General features: G+C 37.8%; 1 protein-coding gene across 1 annotated transcript; it reads right to left on the bottom strand.

Moving 5' to 3' along the window:
- Positions 1 to 1,410: 1,410 nt before the first annotated feature.
- POLR1F (RNA polymerase I subunit F) lies at positions 1,411 to 21,372 on the bottom strand (the record flags this gene model as incomplete). Its single annotated transcript, XM_079711522.1, has 4 exons — positions 1,411 to 2,095; positions 3,399 to 3,607; positions 15,878 to 16,019; positions 21,119 to 21,372. 4 exons carry the CDS (start codon positions 21,370 to 21,372, stop codon positions 1,705 to 1,707), a joined length of 996 nt encoding a protein of 331 aa, XP_079567648.1. The 3' UTR covers positions 1,411 to 1,704.
- Between the last annotated feature and the right edge of the window lie 6,074 nt (positions 21,373 to 27,446).

Below are 27,446 nucleotides of genomic sequence, written 5' to 3'. Positions count from 1 at the left end.
TGATGCAGGGGACACGGGTTCGTGCCCCCGTCTGGGAAGATCCCACATGCTGTGGAGTGGCTGGGCCCGTGAGCCATGGCCGCTGAGCCTGCGCTCCGCAATGGGGGAGGCCACAGCAGTGAGAGGCCCACGTACTGCAAAAAAAAAAAAAAAATGAAAAAAGCTGATTTAATTGTAGCATTTTATTTACCCCACTGTACCAAAATATTATAATCTCACCAATATACAAAATTGAGATATTTTACATTATTTCTTTGTACCTCTTCAAAATCTGATGTGTATTTTATACTGATACCTCATCTCTATTTGGACTAGCTACATTCTGAGGGCTAAATTACCCACAGGAACCTAATGATAAGGAAAGATACTGGCCTGCACATTTCCACTGTCTGGCACATGTGCTTGTAGACAAAACATTGTGAATGACTGCCACTCTCCAAATACTATATTCTATCATTACAGATTTGGACCTACTACTATGGGAACCCATACATTAACAAACATTAAACAATGTAAGACCAGTAAGTACTATATCTGATACTAGATAAATGGCAATGAAAATGGCTGCCATGGATCACAACTAACAGTGAGTAGACAGACAATCTTCTTTTTCTCTGTAGCACTTACCACAATGAGTATTTTTCTGTATTTTCTTATATTGTGTATGTGCATCTGTTTTTCCTATGACATTCCATGAGGGAAGGAATTATTTCTACCTTGTTTGCCATTATACCCCTGGACCTTAGCAGAATGTGTTTTCCACACAGATCATCAAATACCTGTTAAATGAATGAATACGACCTTGCATTGATTATCAGGCTGAACCAGCTTGTCATTTCATTCTTCACTGTTTTCCAATAGTTAAGACATATTCCACATTTTCTCAGTGAAAGCAGTGAATAGCTGTTTTCTCTTCATAATAATTTCTAGTAGCTTAACTCAAATGTTAAAAGTAGGGAAATTCCCCAGAAATTCCCCACTAGTCATAATCACATTTTCCTGTCTTCAGCAGACTCTCCTCCTCTCCAACACATAACAAAAGCAGAATGGTTGAGGCACAAACAAACGTCAGAAAACAGCCTCTCCATCAACCTCTTAGACTGAGAGAAAAAGGAAAACAACATACATGCACCTAGAAGAAAAGAATAGTGAATATTGTTTCCTACCACACAGTCAGTAGTGGCAAGGTTCTTAAGAGCTCTGGAAACTTCAGAAACTCCTTTGGCAAACCATTCTAAGTTAAACAGTAGAAATACTGTAGTAGCCATGATAAAAGAAATTAAAGCAAAATAGCATGTCATGTAACATCATGACTAAATGTGAAACCTGTAACAACAACAAAACCCAAGCTCAAAACTCATTCTGTATGATATGAAATAACATTGTATTTTAAAAGTCCTTTTGCAGACTGTAGAAATCATTTTATTTATTTAGAATGTATCACTGGAAGAATTGAAGGAGTTGAGATTGTGGGCAGCTCTTACCTTTCTATTCTGTATACAGTAAAATGGCACTTTAATAATACTGGCATTTCCCATATTTATCTGTTTTGTTTTAGCACCAAAAACTCAACTCCTAATCAAACGTTCCCTGTTTTGCAAAGTATTGGAATACAAAACATTTCATAGTTCAAACTTTAGTCATCTGTTTTGTGTAAATCAATTTTTAAAAAACCAAATCATATTTAAAATGCACTAAAGAAAATTACTTTTCCCTTTTCTTTTTAGGTGCATGTTCCAAAAGTGGTGTAAATTCAGCCTCCTCACTGTGCTTTCTTTTCTTTTTTTTCTTTTTATGGTCACTTTGGTAACCACTGGAGTCACTGCCTTGGAAAACAAGGTCCTGGTGCTTTTTCTTCTTCTTCTTCTTCGGCTCTTCCTCCCAGAGGCCATTCACATTGTTATTAATCTGCAGATCTGTCTCTTCCTTCATGGTAACATCTGCAAAATCTGCTAGCTCTGTGGTACCACTTTCCACTTCATATGGCTCTGGATCTTTCTTCTTTTTCTTTTTCTTCTTTCGAGGTTTTTCAGTAGCTTCTTCAGTGCCAGTTTCTGTTACTTCTTCAGAAACTGCAGAGCACTTGGTTTGTAAACTATAAATTAACAGTTTAAAAAATTTACAGAACATTAAGCAAAAATGAAAGAACAAAATAAGATCAAGAATATTCCCCACATGCTAAGATTTTTCTAAATAATGACAGTAGTACAAGATAACATACCTAGGACACAGATTTCGAATATTCTATCCTGTTATCTCCCAGCACATTGACATGTCTTGGAAATGTTAAAGTTTTTGTTTCCCAAGTACTTTTCCTAGACTATTTCACACATAAAAATGACATAAACTTTTGTCAAAAACATGGCTTCTAAATTTTAGCTTGGTTCAGAAAAACTGAACACTAAACATCACCATACCCAGCCTTACCAGCCAAACCAGTGACATTTGATAGGAAAAAAAAACTTCTATATCTATCAAAGTATTGGAGTTCCCTATCTACTACCTCAATCCTTGTTTCAACTAATAGTTCATTGTTCTTAACCTATGCTGAAGCAGTATGACTTCAAAGTTGTGAATATTTTATGAAAACAAGGATCAATGAAGTAGCCCTCTCTCTGTAGAACTGCTGTCCCATACAGTAGCACTAGCCACCTATAACTATTATAACTATTTAAATTTAAGAAATTTCAATAAGATAACTTTAAAAATTCACTTCCTCAGCCACACTAGTCACATTTCAGTTGCCCAAGAGTGAGGCTTGAGCAACAAGCTATATTGCACAAATATAGCACATTTCTACCATCACAGAAAGTTCTTTTGGACAGCTGCTCTAGAACTTTAACCCATACTCTTGTTATTTATCAAGGCCTTATCAAGGCAGAATCTAGAAAAAGTTGCTAACACAGGATGGGAAAGTTTCACCCCCCCTCCCCTGCCATTAAACTTGGCTCCCATGAACCCAGGCTCAGGATCAAAGTAATTCTTACAAGAATTCCAAACAAGAAAAATACAGAAATTAAATGATCTACGTGGTATAATGACAATAATAAAATAATTATTTTTGTTTCAACTCTGTAAAAACAAAACGGTAATAGTTGTTATGCAATATGATTAAGCTTCTAGTAGTCTCAAGTTCAGGGATCAACTTGTAAAAAGATTACCAACAAACGAGACAATAAAAAATTGAATTAATAAAATGCAGACCAGTTAGAGCTTTAGAATATTCAATGCACTGTCAGAGCACTTATGATTCATATTTATGTTGACTTTATGGTTTGAAAGTACAAATATTCCAGTAAAAAAATTAACTTTTTAAAAGCAGGATTTATGTTCCCTAAATTCAGAATTAATAGAAACCATTAAGTATCAAAATGACAATAATGTGATTTGGAACTGACCTAGTGATATTTAGTTTTCCCCGAATGCAGAATACTCCAGCAGCATCTGAGTCTAAACGAAATACTTCAAATTCTAGTTCATCACCCATGTTTATCTCCAGAGTCTGCCACTGTTCGGCTGGCATCTGCTCAGGTTTAGGAATGGAGGCATTGAAGCACCCATGTACTAAACAGCCAATGTGGCTGGAAGACACTTTATTAACTGTACCCTGAGAAGAAGGAAACAAGAGTATTACATCAAGAAGAGAGCCAAAGAGTTAAAAGGTGAAACAAACTTTACAGTCTTCAAAGTGATCTTCAAATAGAAAATATCAAAATAATGGTATAATTCAATATTGAAAAAGTTGATCCTCATTTAAAGCTTACCACATATTACACTAAAATACCACTTTAGGAACACTGTAGAGTTTTTAGAAAGCTCACCTTGAGCATGGCTATTTTAACGAAACCATAACATTACTAGAAGCTTTAAAACTAAATAACAATAAAATAACAATATATGATTTTATAACAAAACATGATTTTATATATGATTTTATGTATTTTATATATTTTATCATAGATTTTTATAATCAAAAAATATTTTAAGATTAAATTTCCAAGAAACTTAGTTTTCTATTCCCCTTGGAATCAACATATATAAAGTATATGAATGAAAACCTGAAGCATTTTTTTTTAAATCACATATTTTGAATTATAAAACTGTAAGAAATAATAACACATATACAGTGTTGTTTAATGGCAGTACCTCCTTCCACGTACCTCCTTCCACATGTGACAGAATAAAACTTACTTGTCTCCTTATAAGAAGTCTGGATTCCAGAATGGTACTTTCTGGATGGTCTGAAGAATCTGTGCTACATCTATACATTAGAATATTATTCAGCAATAAAAAGAAAGAAGCTATCAAGCCAAGAAAAAGACATGGAGGAACCTTAAACACATATTTGTACGTGAAAGAAGCCAATCTGAAAAGGTTACATACTCTGATTCCACTATATGACATTCTGGAAAAGGCAAAACTATGGAGACAGTTAAAGATAAAAAAAAGTAGTTGCCATAGTTTCCAAGGGAGGGAGCGATGAATAGGTAGAGCACAGAGGATGTTTAGAGGAGTGACCAATTATTCCATAGGATACTGTAATGTTGGATACATGTCATTATACCTTTGTCAAAACTCAAAGAATGTACAATACAAAGAGTGAACTCTACTGTAAACTATATACTTTAATAATGTATCAATATTGGCTCAACAATTGTAACAAATGTACCACATCTGTATGTATGTCAATAATAACTGAAATAGTATGTTTATGTGAGGTGTTTTTTGGGGGGGAGGGGTGTGGGAAGGAGGTGATGTATATGAGAATGCTATACTTTCCATTCAGTCAAAGTTTTCAATTAAAAAATACTCAATGAGCAAAGGAAAGTCTTTTCAATGTATGGGTTGAGAACACTGAATATGGGCAAGAGAATGGAGCTCAAGGACCTACAAAGTACTACATACGAAAAAACAAGATTGATCACAGACCTACACAGAAAAGCTAAAACTACAAAAATTCTAGAATCTTAAAGAATATCCTTGCAACTGAGGGGTAGCCAAGTTTCTTAGATAGGATCTAGAAAGTACAATATGATAAATTAGACTGCATCAAAATTAAAAGCTTCTGCTTGTCGAATGGTACCATTAAAAGTTAATAAATAAGACAGACTGGTAAAGAATACTCACAATACAGTTACCTGAAAAGAATTTGTACCAAAACTATAAAAAGAATATAAAACCCCAGTTAAAAAGGGGTAAATTACTTGAACAGGCCCTTCTTACCGAAACATATGAAAAAGAGCTCATGAGGGAAATACAAATTAAAACCGTAAGGAAAAACTACCATATGCCCACCAGTAAAATCAAAAGACAACACGAATTGTTGGCAAGAATGCAGAGCAACTGGAAGTACTGAAGGGGATATTAGTTCTCCATAAAGTTAAACACACGTTTACCCTGTGACCTAGCAATACTGCTTCAAGTTTCTACTTAGGAGAAATGAAAATACATGTTTACAATAGCTCTGTTCATAACAGGTCCAGACTGGAAACAACCCAAATGTCCATCAATGAGGCTGGATAATCAAATTGATAACCAAAGTACATATATACTCATATAACTGAATACCATGAACGATTAGATGACAAAATCCACCAGTATACCCGATAGCATGGATATTACTCAAAAACATAACCAAAAGAGACCAGACTGTGAGTGTATAATGAAAAATTCCACTAATAAGGAATTACAGAACAAGTGAAATTAATTTATGATAATGAAATCAGAATAGTGTTTGTATCTAGGATAAAGGGGATTGACCAGGACAGGGCACGAGAGTCACTTCTAAGGAGAGAGAATGGTATATGCACTTGTCAAAATTCACTGGGCTGCACAGGATGATCTATTGCATTTTACTGTATGTAAATTAAATGATACATTATATTGTATGTAAACTATATCTCATTATTAATGGAAAAAAATGGTCAAATGTATTTGAGGACTAGATCTTATTGTAGGGGATAGAGTAAAAGGGATAATTTAACTTCATTTCACTTTCTGTACAATTAGAATGTTATTTCCATGCACATATTTACATTTATGATAATTTACAAAAAGATGACAGTTTAATTTGGGAATTTTAAAGTACAAATCTACCACCAACTTTAATAGTATGGAGCTTATAGGATCCCAGTTTGGAGGGCAACGGTAGTATTTCTAGCAGTTCAAATGACATTCAAAAATATTTTTAAATTAGAAAGGCCTTGTAATTTTGTTATAGTGAAATCTGACCTACATTTTAATTAACAGTATCAAGGGCTAGTTAATAGTTCTCATAGACTAAACAATTCCTATAGACATGTATTTTAGTTAAAGGAAAAAATACATATATAACAAGTACATATGAACACAGAAAACTGCTGGTGGGAAAGGAGCAAGTGATGTGGATAAATGTACACATTTTAGTAGATTTCACATCAATTTCTGCATTTTCACCTTCTCTTAAAAAACAAAAAACAAAAAACTGAAAGACCTTCCCCACAGGGGCTTCATTTCCACAGCACAGTATGGATGCCCTGACCCCTATCATTCATTTCCATTACCTGTCTGGTCCCACAGCTATTTGGATTTGCAACTCCAGTTCTATATATTGCTATACCATCTGAATCCTATATAAACAAACTATACTTGTATATATTTGAGAAGTTATAAAATAATAAAAAAATTTTTTAACCCTTTAAAATCATTCTGATGGTATACAGAGAATAAATTGGATGGGGCATATACTCTGTACATGCATGTCAGTTTTAGTAGCATGGAGTTTAAAAACTTGCCTAGACTCCCACTGAACAGAAAAAAGAAAAAAGAATGAAAAATGACATTGTTTAAGACACCTCTAGGACAATATCAACTGCAGTAAGATTCACATGATAGGGGACACAGAAGGTTAAGAGAGAAAGGGCCTGAGAAAATATCTGAAGAGATAATAGCTGAAAACTTCCCTAACCTGGGAAAGGAAAGAGGCACTCAAGTCCAGGAAATGTAGAGTCCCATACAGGATGAACTCAAAGAACATGCCAAGACACACTGAAAAGCAACAGATAACCTACAAGGTAACTCCCATAAGGCTATCTGCTAATATTTCAGCAGAAACTCCACAAGCCAGAAGAGAGTAGCAAGATATATATATTTAAAGTGATGAAAGGGAAAAACCTACAACCAAGAATAAATACCCAGCAAGGGTCTCATAAGATTTGATGGAGAAATTAAAACCTTCACAGATAAGCAACAACTAAAAGAATTAAGCACCACAACATGAGATTTACAACAAATGTTAAAGGAACTTCTCTAGGCAAAAAAGAAAATGCCACAACTAGAAACAAGGAAATTACAAAATGCAAAAACTCACCAGTAAAAGCAAACATAGTAAAGGTAGGAAATCACCCATATGCAAAGCTAGTAAGAAGGGGAAAACACTAAAGTGGTAAAAATCACCTACATCCACAATAAGCAATTAAGGGAAACACAAAACAATTAGATGTAAAATATGGTATCAAAAATAGTAATCATGAGGGGAGAAGAGTACAAGTGCAGGGCATTTAAAATGCATTTGAAATTAAGAGATTAACACCTTAAAAGCAATCACATACATATATATATATGTGTGTTATATATATGTATATGTTATATATATGTGTGTTATATATATAGAGAGAGAGAGACTGCTCTACAAAAACCTCATGGTAACCACAAACCAAAAATCTGTAATAGATATACACACACAAAAGACAAAAGGAATCCAAACATAACACTAATCACCCACTCACAAGAGAATAAAATTTAAAAAGGGGAAAAAAAGAAAGACCTACAAAAACAAGTCTGAAACAATTTTAAAAAACAGCCATAACAACATACATATTGGTAATTACCTTAAATGTAAATGGACTAAATGCTCCAACCAAAGTTCACAGACTGGCTGGAGGGGATCAAGATGGCAGAGGAGTATGACATGGAGAGCTCACCTTCTCCCACAAAAATATTAAAAATACATCTACTAGTGGAACAATTCACATAGAACATCTACTAAATGCCAAAAGACCTCAGACTTCCGATCACAAGAAAACCTCCCCATAGCCAGGTAGGATATAAGGAAAATGAAAAAGAAGGAATCGCAATGGGTCCTGCACGCCAAAGAAGGAGCTGTGAAGGAGGAAAGGTTCCCACACCCTGGAAGTCTCTTCACCAACAGGGAGATCAGAATGTATGGAGGGGTAGCTTCATAGCCTAAGAGGAGAGAGCAGTAACTGGTGTGCAGAAGGCAAAACGGAGAATAACATGCACAGAAGATCGGCACTGCCACACTGCATTCCCCAGCCTGAGACACTCCTCTGTTGGTGTGGGAGGGGGGCTGAGTGCTGAAGCTCAGGCTTCAGAGGTCAGACCCAGGGAAAGGACTAGGCCCACCACGAGTTTCTTTCCCCTGTGAGTGCTCCCAGACAACAGGACACCACTACAGTAGCTCCAGCAGTGTGCTGAGTCACTGCCACCATGGCAGGCTCCTGAGGCTGGCATGGACCGCTGCTAAAAGACCTGCAAGCAGGCGCCAGGCCTTGCCCTGTCCCAGTCCCAGGAGTGCATGGAGAGCAGCCACCCATACGAGACCCTTGAAGCGGGCGTGAAGCTCTACCCCTGCTGTCCCAGGAGTGCACAGATAGCACCAGCCCATACGAGACTCATGAACAGGCATCAAGCACAGCCCCCACTGTCCCAAGAGGGTGTGGAGAGTAGTCGCCCATAGAACACCCATGAGCAGGCCCTGCCCCTACTGTCTCAGGAGGGCATGAGAACAGCCATCCATACGAGACCCATGACCAGGCAACACGCTCTGTCCCTGGTGTCCCAGGAGTGGAGAGTGGCCACCCACACAAGACCTTTCACCAGGTGCCATGTGCTGCCCCTACTATCCGGGGAGCATGTAAGGAAGGCTGTACCTACACACCCATATCAAGGGGATAATGGCAAGCACACAGTGAGGAAAGAGACAGCAAGCATCCAAACTAAAAGCAGCCTCTCAATTCCAGAAAACACGGCAGAGTAGAAGGACTTGAGCTAACCTCCTCTTGCAGAAGCACCAAAATCAGAACTAACTGCTGAACAATCAGCGATAAAGAAGACTGGAACCCACCAAAAGAGATATTTTACATTCAAAGACAAAAAACAAAGTGAGACGGCAGGAGGGGCCTTTTCGCGACATAATCAAATCCCATACCCACCAGATGGGCAACCCACAAACTGCAAAATTAATTATATTGCAGAGGTTCTCCCACAAGAGTGAGCCCCATGTCAGGCTTCCCAGCCAGAGGGTCTGGCATCAGGAGGAGGAATCCCTAAAAGCACTTGGCTTTGAAAGCCAGCGGGGCTTGAGTGTAGGAGCTCCACAGGACTGGGGGAAACAGACTCCACTCATGGAGGGCGCACACAAGGCTTCATATACACTGGGACCCAGCATAATGCAGTAACTCCATAGGAGCTGGGGCCGGACTACCTATGGGTCTTGGAGGATTTCTGGTGGGGGGGAGGTGGGGGGTCAGCTGTGGCTCATGGTGGGGGCAAGAACACTGGTGGCAGAGGCCCCAGAGAATACTGATCAGTGTGAGCTCTCCTAAAGGTTGCCATTTTGGCATCAAGACCTGGCCCTACCCAACAGCCTGCAGGCTCCAGTGATGAAAAGCCTCAGGCCAAACAACCAGCAGGATAGGAAAACAGCCCCACCCATCAGCAGACAGGGTCCTTAAAGCCACACTGAGCTCACAGCCACCTATAAACACACCCCTTGACATGGCCCTGCCCACCAGAGGGACAAGACCCAGCTCCACCCACCAGTGGGCAAGGACTGGTACCTTCCACCAAGAAGCCCGCATAAGCCTCAGGATCAGCGTCACCAACAAGAGGGCAGACACCTGAAGCAAGAGGAGCTACGGAGACCACAAACGCAGAAAGTTAGACAAAATGAGATGGCAAAGAAATACGTTCCAGATGAAGGAACAAGATAAAAACCTACAAGAACAACTAAATGAAGTGGAGACAGGCAACTTACTGAAAAAGAATTTAAAGTAATGATAGTAAAGATAATCTAAGATCTTGGGGGAAAAAATTGGCAGCACAAACGAAGAAGTTGCATGAGGTGTTTTTAAAGAACAAACAGATGAATACAATAACTGGAATGAAAAATACAGTAGAAGAATCAATAGCAGAATAACTGAGGCAGAAAAACAAATAAGTTAGCTCAAAGACAGAATGGTGGAAATCACTGTCATGGAACAGACTAAAGAAAAAAGAATGAAAAGAAATGAGGACAGTCTCAGAGACCTCTGAGGCAACATTAAATGCACCACCATTCGCATTATATGGGTCCCAGAAGGCAAAGAGAAAGGGCCTGAGAAAATATTTGAAGAGATTATAGCTGAAAACTTCTCTAACGTGAGAAAGGAAACACTCACTCAGGTCCAGGAAGCACAGAGTCCCATACAAGATAAACCCAAGGAGGAACACACCAAGACACATATTAACCAGACTGACAAAAATTAAAGAAAAAATATTAAAACAAGGGAGAAGCAACAAATAACATATAAGGGAACCCCCATAAGTTTATCAGCTGATTTTTCAACAGAAACTCTGCAGACCAGAAGAGAGAGGCACAATACATTTAAACTAACGAAAGGGAAAAATTTAAAACAAGGAATACTCTACCCAGCAAGGCTCTTGTTCACATTTGACAGAGAAATCAAGTATTATAGACAAGCAAAAACTAAGATTTCAGCACCACCAAACCAGCATTACAACAAATCCTGAAGGAACTTCTCTAGGTGGAAAAGAAAAGGCCACAATTAGAATCAAGAAAATTACGAATGGGGAAGCTCACCAGTAAAGGCAAACATAAAGGCAGGAAATCGTCCACACACAAACCAACAATCGTGAGAAAAGTACAAATGCAGGATATTGGAACTGCTTTTGAAATTAAAAGATCAGCAACTTCAAACAATCTTGTACATATATAGACTTCTATATCAAAACCTCCTGGGAACCACAAACCAATAATCTGTAATAGATACACAAAAAAAGCAATCCAAACACATCATTAAAGATAGACATCAAATCACCAGAGTAGAGAACAAAAGAGGAAGGGAAGAAAAAAGACCTTAAAAAACAAATCCAAAACAATTAACAAAATAGCAATAAAAACATTCATATCAATAATTCCCTTAAATGTAAATAAACGCTCCCGACAAAAGACACAGACTTGCTCAATGGATACAAAAACAAGACCCGTATACATGCTATCTACAAGAGATCCACTTCACATCTAGGGACACATACAGACTGAATGTGAGGGGATGGAGAAAGGTATTCCACGCAAATGGAAATCAAAAGAAAGCTGGAGTAGCAATACTTATATCAAACAAAATAGACTTAAAAATAAAGAACATTACAAGAGACAAAGAAAGAAACTACATAATGATCGAGGGAACAATCAAAGAATATATAACAATTGTAAATATATATGCACCCAACATAGGAGCATCTCAATATACAAGGCAAATGCTAACAGACATAAAAGGAGAAACCAACATTAACACAATAATAGTGGGGGACTTTAACACCCTATTTTCATCAATGGGCAGATCATCCAGACAAAAATCTATACGGAAACACAGGCCTTAAATGACACAAAGCTGGACTTAATTAATATTTTTAGAACATTCCATCTGAAAGCACCAAAATACACTTTCTTCTCAAGTGCACATGGAACATTCTCCAGGATAGATCACATCTGGGGCCACAATACACGCCTCAGTCAATTTAAGAAAACTGAAATCATATCAAGCATCTTCTCTGACCACAAGGCTATGTGATTAAAAATCAACCACAGGAAATAAACTGTAAAAAACACAAACACGTGGATGCTAAACAATATATTACTAAACCAATGGAACACTGAGGAAATCAAAAAACACCTAAAGACAAATGACAACAAAAACATGATGGTCCAAAACCTTTGGGATGCAGCAAAAGCAGTTCTAAGAGGGAAGTTTACAGCAATACAATCTTACCTCAGGAAACAGGAACAATCCCAAATAAACCTAACCTTACACCTAAAACAATGAAAGACAGAAGAACAAACAAAACCCAAAGTTAGTAGAAGGAAAGAAATCAAAAGATCAGAGCAGAAATAAATGAAATAAACAAAAAAAAAAAATTGAAAAGATCAATGAAACTAAAAGTTATTTCTTTGAAAAGATAAAGAAAATTGATAAAAGTTTAGCCAGACTCATCAAGAAAAAAAGGAGAGCACTCAAATCAATGAAGTTAGAAATCAAAGAGGAGAAGTTGCAACTGACACCACAGAAATACAAAGGATAATAAGAGACTACAACAAAACAACTATACACCAATAAAATGGACAACCTTGAAGAAATGGAGAAATTCTTAGAAAGATACAACTGAACCAGGAAGAAAAGAAAATATGAACAGACTAATCAGAAGTACTGAAATTGAAACAGTGATTTAAAAACTTCCCCCAGACAAAAGTCCAGGACCAGATGGCTTCACAGGTGAATTCTATCAAACATTTAAAGAACAGTTAACACCTATCCTTTTGAAACTATTCTAAAAAATTGCAGAGGAAGGAACACTCCCAAGCTCATTCTATAAGGCCACCATCATCCTGATACCAAAGCCAGACAAAGATACCAAAAAAGAAAAATTACAGGCCAATATCACTGATGAACATAGATGCAAAAATCCTCAACAAAATACTAGCAAACAAAATCCAAAAATACATTAAAATGATCATACACCATGATCAAGTGGGATTTATCCCAGGGACGTAAGGATTCTTCAAAATACGCAAATCAATCAACGTGATACAACACATTAACAAAGTGAAGAGTAAAAACCATATGATCATCTCAATAGAAGCAGAAAAAGCTTCTGATAAAATTTAACATCTATTTACAGTAAAAACGCTCCAGAAAGTGGGCAGAGAGTAAACAAACGTCAACATAGTAAAGGCCATACATGACAAACCGACAGCTAATGTCAAGTTCAGTGGTGAAAAGCTGAAAGTATTCCATCTAAGTTCAGGAACAAGGCAAAGATGAGCACTTTCAGCACTTTTATTCAACACAGTTTTGGAAGTCTTAGCACAGCAATCATAGAAGAAAAAGAAATAAACTGAATCCAAATTGGAAAGGAAGAAGTAAATCTGTCACTGTTTGCAGATCATGATATACTATACATAGAAAATCCTAAAGATGCCACCAAAAACCAAGTAGAGCTCATCAATGAATTTGGTAAAGTTGCAGGATTCAAAATTAATAGTTAGTACCCTACATATGAATGAGTTCCATTCTGAGAGCACATTTATAAGTCCAATTTGTTTGTAAGTCCAACAAAGTTAGCCTAGGTACCCAACTAACATAATCAGCTGTACAGTACTGTACTGTAATAGGTATATGATACTTTTCACACAAATAATACATAAAAAACACAAAAAAATAAAACACTTTTAATCTTACAGTACAATACCTTAAAAAGTACAGTAGTACAGTACAACAGCTGGCATACCAGGGCTGGCATCAAGTGAAGAGGCAAGAAGAGTTACTGACTGGAGGAGGGAGAGGAGGTGGGAGATGGCAGAGCTGAAGGATCATGAGCAATAGGAGACAGAAGGCAAGTTGTGATTTCACTCATGCCTGACGTTGATGGAAGGCACGTTTCCATCTTTGAAAGTTTGCAACTTGAAGGTTCATGTGTAGGGGTCTTACTGTATATAGAAATTGGTTGTATTTCTACACGCTAAAAACAAACTATCAGAAAGAGAAATTAAGGAAACAATCCCATTAACCATCATGTCAAAAATAAACACCTGCAAATAAACCTACCAAAGGGGGCAAAAGACCTGTACTCCAAAAACTGAAAAGAAATTGAAGACAACATAAACAGATGGAAAGATATACTGTGTTCTTGGATTGGAAAAATCAGTATTATTAAAATAACCATACTACCCAAGGCAAGCTACAGATTCAATGCAATCGCTATCAAATTACCAATGGCAGTTTCAGAGAACTAAAACAAATAATTTTAAAATTTGTATGGAAACACAAAAAAACCCAAATAGCCAAAACAATCTTCAGCAAGAATAAGGGAGCTGGAGTAATTAAGCTCCCTGACTTCAGACTATACTACAAAGCTACAGTCATCAAAACAGCATGGTACTGGCACAAAAATGGACACATAGATGAGTGGAACAGGATAGAAAGCCCAGAAATAAACCCATGCACTTAATGGTCAATTAATCTATGACAAAGGAGGCAAGAATATTCAATGGAGAAACGACAATCTCTTCAATAAGCAGTGCTGGGAAAACTGGACAGCTACATGTAAAAGAATGAAATTAGAACATTTTCTAATGCCACATACAAAAATAAACTAAAAATGGATTAAAAACCTAAATGTAAGACCAGATACTCAAACTGCTGGAGTAAAACATAGGCAGAACACTCTTTGACATAAATCACAGCAATATTTTTTTGAATCCATCTCCTAGAGTAATGGAAATAAAAGCAAAAATAAACAAATGGGATCTAATTAAATTTAAAAGATTTTGCACAAAAGAAACCATAAACAAAATGAAAAGACAACCTATGGACCGGGAGTAAATATTTGCAAACAATGTGACTGACAAGGGAATAATTTCCAATATATACAAAGAACTCATAGAGCTCAGCATCAAAAAAACCAAACAACCCAATCAAAAAATGGGCAGAAGACCTAAACAGACATTTCTCCAAAGAAGACATACAGATGAAAAGATGCTCAACATCACTAATTACCAGAGAAATGCACATCAGAACCACAATGAGGTATCACCTCACCTTTCAGAAAAGCCATCATCAAAAAGTCTACAGACAATAAATACTGGAGAGGGTGTGGAGAAAATGGAACCCTCCTACACTGTTAGTGGGAATGTAAACTGATGCAGCCACTATGGAGAACAGTACGGAGGTTCCTTAAAAAATTAAAAATAGAGTCACCATATGATCCAGCAATTGCACTCCTGGGCATATATCCAGAAAAGACAAAAACTAATTCTAAAAGATACATGCTTCCGATGTTCACAGCTGCACTATTTACAATAGCCAAGACATGGAAGCAACCTAAGTGTCCATGGACAGAGGAATGGATAAAGAAGATGTGGTACACATACACACACACACACACACACACACACACAATAGAATATTACTCAGCCATAAAAGGATGAAATAATGCCATTTGCAGCAACATGGATGGACCTAGAGATTATCATACTAAGTGAAATAAGTCAGGGAAGGACAAGTATCATATGATACCACTTATACGTGGAATTTTAAAAAATGATAAAAATAAACTTATTTACAGAACAGAAGTAGATTCACAAACATAAAGGACAAACTTATGGTTACCAAAGGGGAAGGAGGATAAATTAGGAGGTTGGGTTAACAGATACAGACTATTATATATAAAATAAACAACAAGAACCTACTGTATAGCACAGGGAACTATATTCAATGTCTTGTAATAACCTATAATGGAAAACAGTCTGAAAAAGAATATATATATACGTATATATGAATATATATCACCTGAATCACTTTGCTGTACACTTGAAACTAACAGAACATTGCAAATCAACTATACTTCAATAAAAATAATTTTAAAAACTTACCTAGATTAAACTGATGGAAAATAATTTTTATTGTTTCCTTAAAAATGATTTTGTTACCTACAAAAGCAATCCTTGTGTATTCCAAGGTGTACAGTCTCTTAAAATTTTCCTAATTACATAATTAAATAACTATACAAAGAAAGATAAAAAAAAAAAAGAGATACATACCATAAGTTTTTGCCCCGGTTCAGGGCAGAAAATAACAAAATCTGCTTCAATGTTAAGATGAATGTGTCCTTGATCATCATAAATATCTCCCAATTCACCCACTACTTTGATGTTATCATAAGCAATGGGTACACCTAACAGGCTGTAAAAAAAAAAAAAAAAAAAGAAAAGAAAAGAAAAACGATATGTTTATCCCCTTTTAATTGATTAGATATTCTGAGTCCAAGGAGTATACATCTCCTAATATAATCGCCCATGGCAAAAGCACAGTAGTATATGATTAGTCTGCAACAACTTTAGAAGTTCAATTTTGCCAAAGGGTTCAAAAATAATGGCTAAGTTAAAAATAATTATTCAAGATAGGTAGCCAGAAACAAAATGTCCAAGTATGCAAGAGCAATAAGTTGACACTTCTTCCCTATTCATCTGAATTCTAGTCATGCTAGAATGAGAAAAAATGGGACTTAGCAAGAAAAATGTCTATTTCTGTGAATATTACTGAATCAAGGCAATTTTGGTATTATCCACCATTACCGAATTTCTGTACTAGATGGCATATAGCAAGAGAAGTATTAGGGTCAAAGCTGAAGCCCCTGAATATTAAAGCCAATGACTTAATGGAGAAAAATCCCCAAACTACAACTGTTGCTAGTAAAACAAAATGTTAACAAATACAACTATTTCATTTTTTGAGAACTGACTCTGACACTTTCATCTGTATGTTCGGGGCTTCCCTGGTGGCGCAGTGATTGAGAATCTGCCTGCCAATACAGGGGACACGGGTTTGAGCCCTGGTCTGGGAAGATCCCACATGCCGCGGAGCAACTAGGCCCGTGAGCCACAACTGCTGAGCCTGCGCGTCTGGAGCCTGTGCTCTGCAACAAGAGAGACCGCGACAGTGAGAGGCCCGCACACTGCGACGAAGAGTGGCCCCCGCTCGCTGCAACTAGAGAAAGCCCATGCACAGAAACGAAGACCCAACACACACAATCAATCAATCAATCAATCATCTGTATGTTGATTAAACATACAGGATTAGGGGACAACTACTATTTCCAAATGTCATTTCCAAGTTCTTAAAAACTTACAGCTACTGGGGCTTCCCTGGTATCGCAGTGGTTGAGAGTCCGCCTGCCGATGCAGGGGACACGGGTTTGTGCCCCGGTCCGGGAAGATCCTACATGCCGCGGACCGGCTAGGCCCATTAGCCATGGCCACTGAGCCTGTGTGTCCGGAGCCTGTGCTCCGCAACGGGAGAGGCCACAACAGTCAGAGGCCCGCGTGCCGCAAAAAAAAAATTACAGCTACTAAGGAGTCTGAGCTGGTGGCTTCACTGCCACAGCAACTGCCTACATGTTTCTGAAAACTTTCCTGACTCCCCCAGGCAAGGCTGAAATCATGCTGCCTCTACTCCTATAGGACTCTGAGCACTGTTCTTATTTACCTAATCTCTTTGTTTACATGTTTGGATTCCAGACAGGAGTCTAAGGCCTTTGAGAGCAAAGAACATTTTTGGTGAACTCAAACTTCTAGAATGGTTCACAGAGAATAAGAGTAAGAATTTATACCTAGTAGCAGTTGTTTAAAACAGCCAGGAGTCACTGGAACAGAACTTAATTAAATACCAAATTAGGAAATCCATAAACTCAGAGACTTATTCCAGAAAGCACCCTTTTAAATTACTAATTTCTGCATGTGGCTTTCCTAAGCAGGAACTATACCATCACAAAGAGAATATTAGGGGCCCAGAAAACAGAGAGAAAGGAGGGGTTTAAAAAAAAAGTAACTGCCACATGAGAAAGAAAAACAAAATTAACACTTTGTTTCCCCTAATCAGCAATTAAAGAGTTTCAAGTGGGGGAAAACTGTTGTCCCCTAAGGGGCATTTGGGAGTTTGTGGTACTAATCAGTGTTTCTAAATGTAATAAATGCGTATGTTGGTGTAGCCAGTCCCAAGACACTGAGAAAAAAAAAAAAAAATGGTATCAGTCTAGTTCACCACTGCAACCCCCATATGACTCAAAAATAAAATAAAGATGAAATAAAATTCACATTTTATGGATAGTTGTCACACTGCAAAGGCCAGGGATGGGAAACTTCATTCTGCCATGTACAAAACAGTCCTACACAATGAAAACTGTCCCTAGCTCTACATGAGTTAAATGAGTGGACAAACCTCATTTTATAAACATTTATAAATAGTCGGTCATAGTACCTAAAAATATATACATATATGCATGTGTGTGTATGAACATAAAATCTTTGCATGGTTTCAATATAAGTTAAAATTTCCAGGAATATAACTAATATATAAATTCAAGAGTAGCTTGTTTTGCATGGAACTTTACTGAGAATATACACATTATTTCAGAATAGCATTTTACCACTATAGACACTGTATGTTATGAGTTGTCAACTCAAGATCCCTGCACCAATCTACATTTGCAACTGATACATTCACAATGATTCAAGGTATAGTTTAAGAGTGTGTTTCCAATGACAGTAAAGGTAGTACTGCAAAATATTTCTTATAAGAGGGCATACTGAGTTCTGCAGGGTTCAGAACTGCTGACTAGGGAATGTGACCATAGAGCCTAAGCCCAAAAGAATTTGTATAAATCCAGCAAACCTTTTGGGAAGCAACTCACTGCATAAAATTTACTAGAAATCATCAGACACAGACAGATACCTCAACATTATATGTTTCCCTCTTTTACCTTTGCTTTTCTGAAACCATCCTAAGTAGGTTTCAGGGCAGAGTGGTAGCCTCACCTGAGATATTTAGAAAACAATTAAATCAAGTTTAAGGGATGATTAGACTGCATGCACACTTAAGCCTTTTCTGGAACTACAGGGAGGGAAACATATTTGCCACCTTCAAATAACTCAAGAGCTGTCATATACAAAAGGGATAAGAATTTTTTTTTTCTTAATGACCTCTCAAAGATATAACTTAGAAATTATAATGTGATTTTGGAAACCTACTCATTTTCTCTAGGCAGACTTTTCAAAATTGAAATGGTATTATCTTTAAAAAATTCTGTCAATGGGAAAAAAAAAAGGTGGACAGTGTGTCACGTAGGGGATGCTGTTGAGATAACTAACATGAGAGCCATTCTCAATTCTCTCCTTTTCCTTATTTCTTAAACAAAGAGAAGCATGTCCTCCTGATTGTATAGGATGGCCCCAAAGTCTGGAAACATAAACTATGTATGATAAATGGTGGATCAATATTACAATTCTTGATATATTCAATGTTTTGTCCCTCATTATTAATGCACAGTTTAATGTATGGTGCCCCTTTTGCACAGAATAAACTGGAGTTTTTAGCACACCCCAAAAATAATGGGGGGTAGGGTGGGGAGTTCAGATCTGTTCAGAGTGCAACTTAGACCACATGGTCACACTGTCCAATTCAGTTACAGAAATTATCATTATCCAGTCAGTTCCTCATCTCTCTGGTGTAATGGTTCCTATTCCTCTAGCCTGTCAAAGTGGAGGCATTAATTAGTTACAGATCAAACATCTATGTTTCCAGATTTTATGACCACCTTACATATCCTTAAATCTCCCAAATGCATCCTCTCGAATCAATTTTCTCTTGGACAAGTATAACAAGCTCTTAATTTTTCTTCATATTTACTGTCTCATTCTCCTTAAACCATCACATAATGCTATCAAGTGGTTTCTTAAACTGCAAATCTGCTTATGTCCCAGACATCACAGGTACCACTGTCTCAAGAGTGTGCCAAGTTTCAGAGTTGGAGGTGATTGAGAGGACAAAGTGGTAACCCAGCTTCCTGCTTAAGCAAACAGAACAAACAAACAAAAAACACCTGGCAAAGGCAGGAGGGGAAGAGCAAAATGGCCATCCTTTCTGAATTATCCTCCACCCCATCCTTGAGCCACTGCCCTCCTCTCCAGCTGTACCCAATGTCTTTCCCCTGATATAAACTTTACTTCAGTTATAAAGTACTTACAATTATCTGGGCAAAGTATTCTACTTCACAACTACTATCCATTTGTTTACGCCACTCTTTTTGCCCAGAATGCTGATATCTCAAAAGTACCCTCCTCCTACCAAGTTGTTCTCAAAGGTCCTAAGATCCAATTCACCACTTCTTACTATAACTTAATTTAGATTTCTGTCAAATTTTAACATTTCATTGATTTATCTGGCTTACATCTATATCTTTACTAGTGCTTAAAGCTCCTTGAAACAGGGATCTTGTTTTTTTTTATATATATATCCCACGTCTCTAGTATACAAAATAGACACACAAGTGTGTGCTGGTGCTTGGAGGAAGCTGCAAATTCTAGATGCTTAACCTGCGTAGTGTTCAGGATCCCTTGAGAAAGTAGCGAAAACCCTGGATGCTTTACCCAAGAAAACTGACATAGGAAAACTGCAATTTCCATGGGTTCATTAAATTCCTGAAGGGTAATGACGAATCCCCAGGGAATCCACTCACTCTAGTTTTATAACCCTTACTTTCCAGCCAAGTGGTCTAGAGGAATATTAAGGTATATCTGCCCCCTCCCCCTGACCCTCCACCCTTGTAATTCTAAGAGTTTTCAAGTTATTTTCGAATATCTTACTTTAAATGCATCAAAAGGTTTTTTTTCACCTTCAAGAGCAATAGGCTTTCCTTTTCCTACTCTTAAAAAGGAAACAAAGTAATAGTATTTCTCTCATCCCTGATCAGGTCCAAGAGAAAAGAACCCAGGGAGAGTACCAGGGCCAAAACAATAAAAACCGCCCTTCGTGGTTTATAAATAAACGATTAAACGAAATATTAATGCTTCATGTATAATTTTCTATATAGTGAGAGAGAATCTTTTGAAGTACTGCATTCCAAACTTTCACTGTCAAATGAGAAAACATACAGAACTAACCGGTCTCCAAACCCCTGGTCTATTCTTACCTCTACCTCTCGTGGAGCGAGCTTCTTCACCCCTTCCGCCGACACAATTCATGTCACCTTAACGTTTTCTTTCTTGCCTATGAAAGGGACTCTGTACAGATCTTGACCAGGGAGGCACTAGCCTCTCGAGGTGGACTGCCATTCCAGAATGCCTCGGGATAAGCTCGCCGAGGCCGGTGAGACCTCCCATTCGCCCCTTTTCTGCTGCGCCATTAAGACGTCCACCCGCTGCCCCCTCCCGTGCCCCAAAGAAGGAGCAGTAAGCAACGTTATGATGTTGTCCGCTCTGGGAAAGAAAAGTGTAAGAGACTGGTACCTCTCGGAGTAGCGCAGGAGCTCGGCATCGAGCTGTTCTCGGATACCGGTGCGTTTCCTGTTAAGGTAGCGCGGCGACAGTGCGATGTGTCTTCGGTGCGGCCCCGCCACCAGGCAGGAGTAGCGGCTATTCACGAGCGCACAAGCGGCCGCGTAGGTAGGCAATTCTAGGCAAGGCAAGACGCCGGCCGGTCCCACCACCGGCCCTTCTGAGGCCGCCTTCGGCCGCGGAGACGCTGAGCAACCCGCAGCCATGCGGCTGGTCAGGTTTCTCACGGCACGCACTGCTTACGCAGTCAATAACCGCCTCTCTCCGGACGCCGGGTTTCTACGTCATCCACCAGCTACCACGCCCCTAGGAAATTTCCTCTCCTGGCGCTGAAGTACTCAGTTCTGACCAGCAGGGGGCAACCGCTTTTTCGCACTTGGACGCCTGTGGAGCTAGGAGCCTGTGGTTAAGCATTGAGCATGCTCAAAGGCCAACCATCACCCCGTCGCTTAAGAGAGCGCAAACCTGTATTTTCGCTACGTCCTCACTGGATTTAGAATGTAGATTTATTCGGGGTTCACACTTTGATCATATCCAGTAGTAAGGTGGTTTGGTAGGTTTACAAGCTTGGACGATACAATAAATAAATTTTAAAATATTTATGGAATATATTTTGTGCAGAGAACCCAATCGTAAAAAACAGCCCAGATGCCTCAGATGCAACACTTCTGAAAACGAAACCATCATCCCTCTCCAGCCCGGCTTCTCTTCTCATTCTGTACCACTAATTCAGGAAATCGTACCACCACTTTCCAAATGGCTCAGTCTGTCATCCCAAGGGCCTCTCTTGTACCCCCAAACATCACATCAGCCCCAAGGCCTGTGGGACCCAAAGCCAAAACATCACTCTGTTCAGACATTTCTTTCCGTCCTTGCATCCGAAACTTCAGAATTGCCTGTGGAAGCTTAGTTTTATGGTGAAGAGTATACTCTGGAGCAGCCAGATCTCCATGAGCTTGCCCTGTTTAAAGCCTCACACCGGCACCCCATTTCCCTCAGGACGACACAGACTCCTTAATCCGGCTCTTAAATTACCAAACCATTTTATAATTAGCGCCCAGTATTTTCATTTACCACTTCTCACTTTACACTAGCTGCTAGCCCCAGCATGCTCGGGGAGCCACGCAGCCCACCTTCTGCTCCTCCCCACTCCCTCTCCCCTCCCCTCCCTCCCCCCCCCCAATCTTCCTCTCCCTTTCTCTTCAGTCTTATGCTATTCCTTCTATCTGGGAATAGGGCAGCTTCTCTCACATGGGAAAATTCTACTCCTGTGTCAAATTTTAGCTCAGATTTATACGCTTTTCCTCTGAGTAGTTTACTACCACCCTACTTCTCTTCCCCACCTAATGATAAGGTAGTTCCCCCCATCTTTGTAAATTACCACCATCAAACACTGGTTTTATATTAATTTTATGTTAATTGCCTGTTTGTCTCCCCTCCCCCCCTTCCTTACCTAAACTCCAGGGTCACTAAGGCTGGGACAATGATATCAGTCTAGTTCACCACTGCAACCCCCATATGACTCAAAAATAAAATAAAGATGAAATAAAATTCACATTTTATGGCAAGACAAGAAAAATTTAAATGTAAGCATCTTCTCTGCCGATTTGGGCCTCCTCCCTCCCCGTTAGTGTGTATTGTGCATCTGCAGTAACAAGACCTCCTTAGGAGATAACCTTCCTTCTTCATCCTGTAAGGGGTCATGATGACCACTACTCACTTCGTTAAGTGCATATCTGGATTGTATAATCTGTTGATGCCTCATTTGATGTATAATCTTTTGTCTCAAAAACTTGTGTAAGTGTGCTTTGCCATCTAACGGGCAGAACAGTTCTCAAAGCTTTCTGAAAGGCCATCTCCCAGGTTATAAACCTCAGGTTGGCTCGAATAAAAATTTCCATTTCTTTCTTAGATCGACAATTGATTAATTTTTTTGTCAACACAATGCATCTTAAATGAATGAATAAAATAACAGGTGATAAAGAGCTTACAGTCTAAGTTAGGAAGTAGGATCTAGACATAAACATGTAACATGTATTAGACTGCATAACTGCCAAGAGAAATGTATATCAATTAGTGGTATGAGTACTGACACCCTCCCACGTCCCCTAGGTACTGTGAAAAAACTCTCTCTATACCTGTTTTCCACTTGTAAAACAGGGATAATAATACTTGCCCTGCCTACTACAGAGATGATAAAAGGTTCAAATAAGGTAAGTAAAAAGCATCTTCTTTAGTATTCTTTAATTGCCGTCAAATTTAGCAAGAGATGAGAATTGGAAGAAACCGCTCCCAAAGCCCAATGGTGAACACGTTAAGTCCATAAATGGGAAATGTAACAGACTTTACCTTGATTTTGTTGCAAAGCCCTGCAGCCGTCCTGTGCTGGACCCCTTTGTTCAGTGTTCTCAACCTTGGCTGAACATCAAAATCCCCTGAAGAGCTTTAACTTCTCCTGATGCCTAGAGGGCACTCCACACCAATTAAATCGAAACCTCTCCTTGGAGTCAAGATGCATCTAGGCTGTCTGCAGATGATAAAACATGAATGAAAACAATTTGTCCAAACACAATTTAGTAAAAAACAAGCTGGACATCAGGACAATTCAGTCAAAACAAAACTTACCTGAAATCAATTACTCCAGTAATGATTATACACAAATTTAAAATATGAAGTAGTTTTGTAACGTAACTCTTTGGGTGTTCAAAGGCAATTTGCTTGTTTGATTTTGAGAATTGTTTTCTACTTTTTAATCTTTTAAATCTGGTTTGATTGTTAGCCACTCTTCACACTGCATGATTTCAAAGAGTGAAAGGGTGATTCTGCCTGTGTGTAAATGTTCAACATTATGGAGTGACTTTCCCAAATTAACCTATTCCACCTACCACTCCAGGGAAGAAGAAAACAGAAGTACAATGAGATCCCTCCTACCTATCTTCCATCCCACACACATACACAAAGTTTATTTCATTGTGACCTATATTCAGTCTGCACCATTTTCTTTTTCTCTAAAAGTTGATCAAAGTGTAATAGGAAGTCAGGCAATGATGGTCCCTGTCTCATGAAAAGCCCTGTCAAGCCAAAGGCAAGTCTGTGCTAGGAAAATCCCCCTTTTTTCAAGAAGAGAGGTTAGAAATGACTTTGACCTCATGTCCACTGACCCCAAAGAAAGAGAGAAAAGTGTTCCTTTAACTTGCTATACTTTTTTTTAACCACTGATCCTTCCCTCCCCAACATGCACACACATACACTGTATTACGTTAGTCTGTTTCTATTTCTTTCAATCAAAGAATCCCTGGAGCCATATAAATATGCAATAATTGGTGGTTTGGCCAAAATAAATTACAAAGTAATTTGAGCTGTATGCTTTGATTTTTCCAGGAAATATGCACACTTATGTGACTAGAAAAGAATATGGATATATAAATACCATGTGTTAATATTAGTTATCTCTTGAGGGTGGGTTGTTTTATGGCTTTTTTCCCTTTGAGCAAATTTTCATATATTATTATATTGAGTGTGCATTGTTTTATACTAAAAATAAAAAAATCAGAAAATCAGCAAAAGGATTCCCGTTATTGAAGATTTTACAATTTCCTACTGAGAAATTTGCAATTTCATTTGTCAGTAGGAAAAATTAAAATAGCTTCAATACAAACTAGCTGTTTGAAATAAATGTGTTCAGTTTGGGAAACAGTTGTATTTTAGTTGTTCAATAAATTGTGAAATACAGTGCTTTTGGGGAAAATACATGTATAAAATTTACCTAATGGGTTTTGGAAATGAAGAAACAACACAAAAATCTGAACACAATATATACCAACCATGCAGACTACTTGTAATTCACAAATGTGTCAGCAGATGGCAAACATGAGCTTTATAAAGTTTTGCTTTAGCCCAAAGTACTGTAGGAATGGCAAAAACCAAGGCAACTATTTACTGACAGCTGTATTTTTTTTTTTTTTTTTTTACCTATAATCCTTCAATAAAGGACATAGGATCAAGTTTTGACTCTGAAAGCCCTTTCTACTGGCTTCTTAGATTGTTGAACTAACAGATGTACACTGTGCTTGCACTGAAGAAAAAGAAATAGTAAAGCACACTATATTACATTTTATTGGATGTAATAGATTTTATATTTTGCAAGCTATAGCTATTGCTGAAAATACATAAAAATGAAATTATTCAAATGTATCTGTCTATAAGTTAAGACCTGACTGCTTTAATGAGGTTATATTTTATTGGTGGTCCTCAAAGTCAGGTCCCTGGACCAGCAACAGCTGCATCACCTGGGAAGTAGTTAGCAATGCAGATTCTTAGGCCCCACTCAGGCTTACTAAATTACACCTCTGGGATGGAGCCCAGCAATACATTTTACCAAGTGCTCTAGGTGATTAAAATACCCACTGAAGTTTGAGAACCAGGGGCTGTAAAGAGGCTTGAAATACAGAAGAGAGGTTCTGAATTTATGATTTCTGTTCAGGTATAGCTGATGTAAATAGTGATAATCAACAATGTAGTTAATTACTTCTTTCATATGGTTTAGTGTTCAAACACAATAAAGTCTGTAAAATAAGGAACGTAAAATAGTACCCAATTTACATTGACTCAGAAGGGTAGAAGCCATTACATAATTTCCATGCATTTCTTATACTGAAAGAATTATTTCAGTTTACTTTCCCCTTTGCATTATATTGAAAGGGAAAACATTATGGTAAATTTTGCATTACAACCTATCTATTGAAACAAATTCAAACTAAGTCAAAATAGGATTATTTTCAAGGAGTAGAGAACAATCTTCATGAAAGAAAACAGTCCTTTACAAAACATGTGTTATTCTTATTGTATTAACACACATATATGTTCTGTTTTCTCTAAGGCATAGCCAAATCCTCCTGCAATTCTTCTGTCACTGAAATAAGAGGCACAGCCATTTTAAATTAACAACAAATACACCCGGACACACTTTCATTTGTAAAAAAGAGAAGGTGTACAAAAATTGTTTATCTAATGTGATAATTTTATCTGAAACACTACTATGCTTCAATTATCTTACTATTTGAATATTTTTATTAATTCAAAATTTCTCAAAGGATACATAAATTGACAGTTCCCATGAAGATTCAGTGTTTACTCAACTTCTTCAGTATAGAGGCAAACTTTTTTCTCATCTTTAATATACAAATACAGTTTTCACACAGTTTTAATAAATAGACTATTGGTAAATCACATTAGGTGCTTATGAGGGTAATAACAAGGGCAAAAATCTTAAGTATTCATTGTATTTTCACTCCCTAGATAGGTAATTATTTGTGTCTAACTTCCGTGGTAACCAGATATAATAGTGTTGAAACATCCTGATCTTTATGCTTAGATTTTATCTCCTGGCCATAGTTCAGATGTTCTATTATCTAGGAATGTGTGTGTTAGAATTCTCTCTCTCTCTACATGTATATATACATGTGTGTGTGTATTTGTTTAAACCTGAACTTTAAAATATGGACTTAGATAAAATCATAAAATCATATCAATGGTTTAGCTTCACCCACCTGAGGTTGTAAGTATCTACCTAGGTATCTATCAGTCATTACCAGGAAGGCAACTTCATAGCCCTTTTGGATGCAAGATTCTAGGTGAAAAGGATTGGCTTAAATAATAAATTTCATTTGGGGTGTGTGTTCGTGTATGTGGCTGTACACGTGTAGCTGTATGCACTGGTGATGGCTGGAAAGAGGTTAAGAAGGTATCAGAAGGGTTGGGTTACTTTCTGAGGATTTGGTGCCATCTTTATATAACTTCCTGTCCTTTGATGAAAACTAGGGCCAGTATTTTTCCTAAGGCCCTATATTCTTCTCAACTAGATGTCCCTGCAACATAGTTTCAACACCCCTCTTACAAGGTTTTCAAATCCGAGGAATCTGGCCAATAAAATTAAACATGGTGCTTGCAGGGGTGTCTATGGAAATTCTCATCTACTTCCATCTGTCTTTAGCTCACTGCAAAACAAAAAGAGAACACTGTTTCCTTTTCTATTTTTGAATATTACTTTAAAGCTGTAGTTTAATAAACCACTTGCTGGCTGCAGAGTTCGTGTAGGTGTGAACTCGCAGATCTTTGACATTAAATATATTCCAAAGAATGTGGTATGGAAAGTTTGAGAGTGGAAAGCAGATAAACATGGAGTTTAGACATGGTGCATTTTGACCTAGAATTTACTCTCAAGTAATTATACAGAATGCATACTAATGGATCATATTCTCCACTTCCTCTTATGGCTACA

The sequence above is a fragment of the Hyperoodon ampullatus genome (assembly GCF_949752795.1).
Source record: "Hyperoodon ampullatus genome assembly, chromosome: 9".
Classification (NCBI taxonomy): Eukaryota; Metazoa; Chordata; class Mammalia; order Artiodactyla; family Ziphiidae; genus Hyperoodon; species Hyperoodon ampullatus.
Note: the sequence above shows the minus strand (reverse complement) of the source record. Positions and strands in the feature narration are given on the sequence as shown.